This window comes from Penaeus vannamei, chromosome 24, assembly GCF_042767895.1.
Source record: "Penaeus vannamei isolate JL-2024 chromosome 24, ASM4276789v1, whole genome shotgun sequence".
Lineage (NCBI taxonomy): Eukaryota > Metazoa > Arthropoda > Malacostraca > Decapoda > Penaeidae > Penaeus > Penaeus vannamei.
This window is the reverse complement of record NC_091572.1, coordinates 33,860,498-33,867,997: the sequence shown is the minus strand read 5'-3', so window position 1 is coordinate 33,867,997 and position 7,500 is coordinate 33,860,498. Positions and strand designations below refer to the sequence as shown.

The 7,500-nt window shown below is 50.0% G+C and overlaps 2 protein-coding genes across 2 annotated transcripts in view; both read right to left on the bottom strand.

Annotated features, from left to right (window-relative positions):
* LOC113814385 (zinc finger protein 768) overlaps positions 1 to 7,500 on the bottom strand; it is a gene marked incomplete at its 5' end in the record, with an annotated part of 59,699 nt that overhangs the window by 13,188 nt on the left and 39,011 nt on the right.
* LOC138866248 (protein krueppel-like) lies at positions 87 to 920 on the bottom strand. The gene is made up of 2 exons (XM_070138709.1): positions 760 to 920; positions 87 to 671 (listed from the first exon to the last, which is right to left on the bottom strand). The coding sequence occupies exon 2, from the start codon at positions 624 to 626 to the stop codon at positions 261 to 263; it is 366 nt and encodes a 121-aa protein (XP_069994810.1). The 5' UTR covers positions 627 to 671; positions 760 to 920; the 3' UTR covers positions 87 to 260.

The following is a 7,500-nucleotide window of genomic DNA, read 5'->3' as shown; positions in this document are numbered from 1 at the left end:
GAGCCCAGAGCCGAGGTCAGGGGCGCCTCAGCCCTCGGAGGGAGCAGGACATTGGCCCCCAGGCTGCAGAGGGGCGCCCTCTGGAAGACAGTAAGATCTCTATAACTATTCAGGAGGGATGTGGCGGAGGCACTCACCGAATCGGCAACACAGGCCGGCAGTCAACCTTTCGTGCAAGTTTGGCTTTCGTGAACAGCTGGCGGGGAGAGCGCTCGTCAACCTGAATGGCTTTCCACGGAAATATCAAGTGATTCGGTTTCTCATTCAAAGTTTTCTGTTCCCGACTCGATCTGCTCTGTGTCTTTCAGGGACTCTGAGGTGAAATATGGGTTGTTGATTGTAGGGTTTCTGGAATGTGCGGCGGAGGTAGAAAAGTTGTAGGTGGGCGTGGGCGGCGCGGGGGCCATGAGCGGCAGCACCGGGGCGTGCGCGTGTTGGATGGCAACGTGGCGGGTGAGGTTGGTGCGGATATTGGCGCGGTAGGGGCAGTGCGGGCACGCGAAGGGCTTCTGCCCCGTGTGGATGATCATGTGGCGGCTGAGGCGGAACTTGTACTTGTCGCCCTTGAAGGCCTTGCCACACACGGGGCAAACGGCGCCCGCCTCCGCCGCGCCCTGGCTCAGCATGCGGCCCACGGACGGGGCGAGGACCGGGGCTGCGCCGCCGCCCGCCTGCAACGACACACTCGGTCAGTCTCAAGAAGGCCACACGGAACCACCTTAAATACAAAGTTAAAATGCAACATCATTAATGGCTTACTCCTTGGGGCGCGCACTCCGGCCAGGGAATGTCCTGGCGGCGGCGGCCGCTCCAGTCCACAACTAAAACTTAAAATAAACTAAAATCTCTCTAGCGTTCCCTTCCCAGGTACTTCATTGAAGGAGGTAGATAATCGGGTGGATTCCCCGCACCGCAGCCTATTCGTTGTGTTGCTGCACTTCCTCCTGCAGGCGGTGCTGCCGCGCCTCGTCTTGGTGCAGATCCTCCGGGTGCGACTGCGGTTGCGGCGTCGCGTCCTCCTGCAGGTGCGGCAGCGTGGCGAGCGTGGCGGCGGCGGCCAGCGCGTGCAGGCGGGGCGTGTGCACCATGCGGACGTGGCGCGAGACGTGGTCGCGGCGGGCGGCTCGGTAGGGGCAGTGCGGGCAGCGGTAGGGCTTTTCGACCGCGTGGGTGGTGGACAGGTGGCGAGTGAGCACGTACTGCCGGTTGGGGCCCTGGAACCTCTTCCTGCACAGCGGACACATGACGGACCCGTTCCCCTGCAACACACAATGCTATCAGCGCCTGACCACCACCGACCGCTCAACACAACATCAAAGCTACAACCAGGTCCTCCTCAGACAACTGTCTGTCTGCTTGCCTGTCAGCCTGCCTGTCTGTCCGTCTGACTGACTGGACTGCCAGGTTTCCATTAGCCTTTTATCTAATATACTCATTACACATCCCAACTTGGAGTCTACGTGTACATCACAATGATCATGCCAAAACAACACACATTTATCAGCGTTTCATTAACAAGATATTATATGCCATTTCTCAGGTCTGTAGACTGAAAAGCTTACTTACTCTCACTGGAGGAGACAAGGAAGTTAGAGCTCTGCCAGTTCTGTCTCATGGCTATAAAGGCATTGCATGGAAAGGTGTCAAGTTATATTTTTTTCCGACTGCTTGTTGTTGTTTTTTTCTCTCGTGTCACGAAAGGTAGTAGTAGCTGCTCGCCCAACAAGCATTGCCGTAAAAAAGAGTAACAATAACAAAAAAAATAAATAAACAAATATTGTCCTTCTCAGACCAACTTCATGAAGAGGAAAAAAGGGAATTTCCCTTTTCCATCGCACATTCAAATACATGATACATGTAAAAATAATACAAACTTCTCCTTGTCCTTTTATTCAACATCTGAGTGTATCCTGAGTGTGGTGGGGAAACAAGCTGCCTCTCCAACAATAGCACCAACAGCCCCTCCAACAAAGGCTTCTCCCCCTCTGAGCTACTGATGTATAAATAAACTCCCTTTTGCTCTGAAGTCAAGTTAAAAGTATTGTTTCTAACTCTTATTAGCATATCCACGTGGCTGTGGCAAAACTAACTGATTCGTGTGGAGATTAAGGAAATTGTACAAAGGAAAGGAAAAGTTTTAGAAGTGATTTTTTTCCTTTCCTGGCCAATGTTCAAAGAAAATTCCAAGAAACGAGAATCATTCTCTTCTGGTATTACATAAGAATGCAATCTAGAATTAACATAAACACAGAAGCCTCCATTTAATGTTTATATTTCTGTCTCCCTCGGCAACAGTGGACAGAGCCGAATGCAAGGCAACGAGCCGGCCGGGGGCCCTCTGCCATCCTGCCGAAGCCTCAGACCAATCCCCTCCAAGGCCGCGCCCCGAGCTCTGCCAGGTCAGGTCACGTGAGTTCATGCCGCTCGTGCAAGGCGTCGTCGGGGTCGCGGCCGAGCGGCGGCTGCGGCGGCGGCGGCGGCGGCGGGCGCAGGAGGGCGGTGTGGTGCGGGTGGCGGGAGCGCACGTGGCGGGTCAGATTGCTGGAGATGTTGGCGCGGTAGGAGCAGTGCGGGCACGCGTACGGCTTCTCGCCCGTGTGTGTCCGCATGTGCCGCCGCAGGAGCGTGGTGTGATACGGCCCGCGAAAATCCCGCCCACACACGGGGCACGTGGCCACGCCCGCGCCCACCGTGGGCCCCGCGGGCGCCGCCATGCCCACCAGCCCCGCCCGCGCTGCCATCAGCCCCTGCAACAACACGAAGGCTCTCTCAGTCAGGGCGGAGGCGGTCCCTACAACGCTACTCCTCCTCACTCCTCCGGGTCAGCCCCGAGTGCCTTCAGGACACGGGGTCCTTGGGGAAGAAGGTGCAAAGGATGAGTGATCCTCTGACACTGACCGCAGAGGATTCTATAGGGGGCCAAGGGGACATGGGGGAGACAGGGTAGCAAGGTGGCACAGCGGGAGGGGTGGGATAGGGAACAAATAATGGGGAAAACATCTTTGGCACAACTCCCGCCCCGCTTTTGGAATTTGCCCAAAGCACAAATTTCGTCTTCCGCAAAACGGTCAGCTTTGCGAGACTTTCACTTACATCTTCATATGAAAAAGTTGTTTTTGTTTATCGCACTATCATTTGCGACAATGAAATTCAGACATACAAAACAAACAAACAGGCAAAACAGACTGAGTGAATTTGAGCAAATGAGTCTGAAAAAGAGTGAACGAACGAACAAACGAACGAAAGAGGGAGAGGGGAGAAAGTGCAAGAGCAAGAGCAAGAGCAAGAGAAAGAGAGAGAGTAAAGACAAAGTAGAGAGTAAAGACAGAGAGAGAAAGAGAGTAGAATGAGAATGCGAGAGTGTCAATTTGAGTGAAAAAGCCAGACTACGGTTGACAGTGACAGCCAGAGAATCAAAGAACTGACAGAGTGAGCGAGATGAAAGTGCGAATAACCGAAAGAGAGAAAAAGTGAGATTGACTGATATCATGAAAAGAGAGTGAGGGTGGCACCAAGAGTGGCAGAATGAGAGAAAGAAAAGAAAAACAAAAACCGAGAGACAGAAAGAGAGTATTTAAAAAATAATAAAAATAACAACTATCTGATAAAAAAGCGTGCACCTGAAGAACAATTTATCGCCGTTCTGAATGCGTAACCTTTCTTTAAATAACAGAACAAACGAGCAATAACAGTAATAGAGTAATTAATAAATAATAAATAGAGAGAAATAAGAACTGACAAAGAAACAATATCAAGAAGGGAAAAAACAATAAAATGAAAATAAACAATGAAAACATAAATAACAAATACAGAAAATAAACATGCAACACTATAAAAATCAACAACAAAAAAATAAACAATCTATACTGCAAATATATAAAAGAATAAACAGACAAGAAATAAAACTTAAAATAATCAAAACAAGAACACAAAAAAATACATAAAAGTAAAACAAAACAAAAACAAAAAAACATATCGACATGTGAATAATAACGTTTTCATCCGTTTCAAAATACTGACCAAGTATAAGATAAATCTCGTTCTTCACATCCAACCAATAATTGCAATTTTCTGCAACTCAGAGCTCGGAGAAAAACCTTGCAAAGTGATAATGCGATAAAGGTGAAAATAGTAGGAATTCTGTATTCTTTATTTTCCCCGTATGTATCATTATTTCGCAACTCCTTTCCTAAGTTTATCATAGTTATCCATCAAGTAAATATCACATTTGAATTTCCTTTCAATTCAAAAGACGCAATCACCACGCACATGCCCATGTACGCAAGCTGTAGAGACTGATGTACACACTACCATAATACATACATACAAACTCACTCACTCACTCACTCACTCACTCACTCACTCACTCACTCACTCACATATATATATATATATATAATTGATCCCATGCACTTTTATCATTGGTAATTTCTCAACCTCAAGCAACGAAACATCACACGAGGGAGGAAGAAGGTATATTCAAAAGATAATTCCGTATTCATATTTATTGAAAATGAAAAGAAAAATAAACAAAAGACACTTCCAAATGAAACAAAAACACAAAAAAATGTACAGCAGTTCTTCACACAGCTGATATATAGACATCCCCCCTTTTATATCAATATTCTTTCTTCTCTTTAGCAAGAAAACGAAGCATAATTGAGGCATACCTGAGGCATACAAACAATGCGTTTATTCAAATTGATGCAGTACAGGTGTCTAGACTCCCTCTCCGCCTCCACAGAGAAAAAAATATATAATAATTGTATCATGCATCACGTATCATACAGAGTATATATTCGTAATAGCTGACATGTGCATATCCATATATATGTATTTTCACGAACATTTCACAAGTCGATTTCGTCTAGCTTGCCTATGTATCTGGAGCGCTAAAATCAAATAAAACAAAATAATTATTAAAAAAAACTATTAATTTTGTTAAAACAGTTAAGTACATCTTTTCTACAAAAAAAATCCGATCTGCCCTGCACGTCACACCCCCTCCCCCTTCCCCTCCCTCTCCAAAAATAAAAGCTCACAAGTTTGTTTTGTTTTATTAATGTAAAGTATCGACTCAAATTCAGTCATCCAACGTTCAAGAGAAGAAAGTTGGAAAACAGCCATGCGCATAAGAATACCATGAGAACTGCAGGACGTTCTTGACCATTCATTTTAGTAGATTTTTTCATGTTATGCAACAGTGCAACGTGAGTCTTCAATGTTGCAAACCTCGCCAACGGGTGAGCGCACTAAATCAATAATTTTATTCATCTTAAAACACAATTTTATCAATTACTCAAACACAATACCGAAGGTGTTTTTTAATGTCTGGCAAGGCCATGCTCCCTCCGAAATTTACTCAAAGGAAGAATAATAAATAATCATAAAAATAAACAAATAAAAATATTCAGGAAATCCTTAACGATGTTCCCTTTTAACTCTTTTCTCTTCCATCACTGCCTGAGTCATGTTGGTTTACTGAGTTTGACCTTATGAACCCCAGGTCACTCCTTTTGCTTTCCTCTCCTCCTCCGCTTCCTCCTCCTCCTCCCACCCTACCTATCCTCTTCACTCCCCTCCATCTACCCTTCTCTCCCTTCCCTATTCACTTGCCGCCTCTCCCTATCCTATTTTCCTTTCCTCCTTATCCCCTTCCCCTTCACTTCCTACCCCTTTTCCCTACCCTTCCTGTCTCCTTCCCTTCCCTCCCATCCCCTTCTTGTCCCTTTCCCTTCCCTCCCCTCCATCCATTTTTTTCCTTTTTTACGTGCGTCCCCTTTCTTCGCGCGTCTTCCTGTCTTCTGTCTCCCCTACCCTCTTTTCCCCTCTACCCTACGGCCTCATTCTCCCCTCTCTTCTCTTGAACCCCTCTTTCCTTCTTCCCATGACAGTCTAAAATCACAAGTTAAGCCAGCTTGGACAGACATCTACCCCCGCAGGATATGGCCATTTCAACAAAAACTGCATTTTCCTTTCTTTTGTCCCTCCTCACTCCCTCACTCCTTCATTCCCTCCCTGCCCTCCCTCCCTCCCTCCTCTCCCCTTCGCCCCGCGGAGACCAAACTTGATCCTGTGAGCACGAGAGCACGCCCTTCGGGGGAGAGCCCTAGTGCGCGACCCGAGGGCTGTCGTCCTGATATTGCATGTAGGGCTGCGGGTCGTGGTTGTGCGGCACGACCATGACGATGCCCTCGACGCTCAGCCTGGCGCGGCCTCGGCAAGTTTTCTTGGTGCAGCGCCACCAGCTGGTGCGCCCTCCGGCCTCCTCCCGGCATATCCTGTGCTTGTACCCCTCGAAGTAGAGCAGGTTTTTCCCTCTCTGAGACTTGACAAAGGCTCCGCCCTGCTGGAGGAAAACTGGGTATCAGGGTTGGCTCGTTCCCTTGCCCCAAAGGCTTGCCACACCGCCCCTCTGCCTCACACTGGGCCGCCCCTGGCATGGGACCTTCTACAAGGCCTTCGAGTTTTTATCCCAACTTGATGCTTTTGTTTTTGTTTTGATTTTCTGTAGTGATATCATCAAGGCAATTTCTTTCACATCGTCTTCTGAGATCATATAATAAAGAGAAAAGGGAAATAAAACTGAATGTGTAATTGTGATATGATTTTTTTTACACACTGAGGAACAAAAAACATATTCCATCTTTGAACTTTCCTAACGAAGGAGGAGGAAAAGTAGGGGGAACCGAAGAGGAAAACGAGGAAGAGAAAGAAAAGGAGAAAAAGAGGAACGAGACGAAGGAGGAGGAGGAAGCGGAGAGGAGAGGAGAAAGAGAACGTGGAGGAAGAGCAGCAGCAGCAGCAAGAGGCAGCGAGGCGGCAGAGCCCCAGCCGCTGCCCCCGGCGGACGTCCGGCCGGAACCTTGGCGCGAGGCAGGCCGGCGAGAGCGACCCGTTCCCTTCAGAGCGGTGAGGGGGGGTGCGGGGCCCTGGGGGAGTGGCCCAAGGCGGCCGGGGAGGCGGTGGTGCCGCCAGCTGTGGAGAGGACCGCTGGCACCGGCAGCGCCCCGGGCAACGCCCCTGCAGCAGAGCTGGGCGTGTGCACGGTGCGCAGGTGGCGCGTTAGGTTGCTGGACACGTTGGCGCGGTAGGGGCAGTAGGGGCACTGGTAGGGCTTCTCGCCGGTGTGCGTGATCATGTGCCGCGTCAGGAGAAACTTCTTGTTGAGGCCGTGGAACTCGCGGCCGCACTCGGGGCACGGCAGCGGCGAGCCCAAGTCCCCCGCCGCGGAGGGGCCCCCTACCGCGCCCCCGCCCGCGCCCGCCCCGCCGAGGCCGCCCGCCAGGCCGCCCGCACCCCCGCAGGAGTTGAGGCGCGGCGAGCAAGGGCTTTTGAGCAGCGCCGACGCCGAGGGGGAGCGCCGCACCAGGGGACTGCGCCAAGCCAGCCTCTGAAACACACAAAGGCAGCGTCACACCCCAGGTTCTGGCAGCTCCCCCCGCGCCTCCCCCGGGCCTCCCCCGGGCCTCCCCCGGGCCTCCCCCGCGCCTCGCCTCT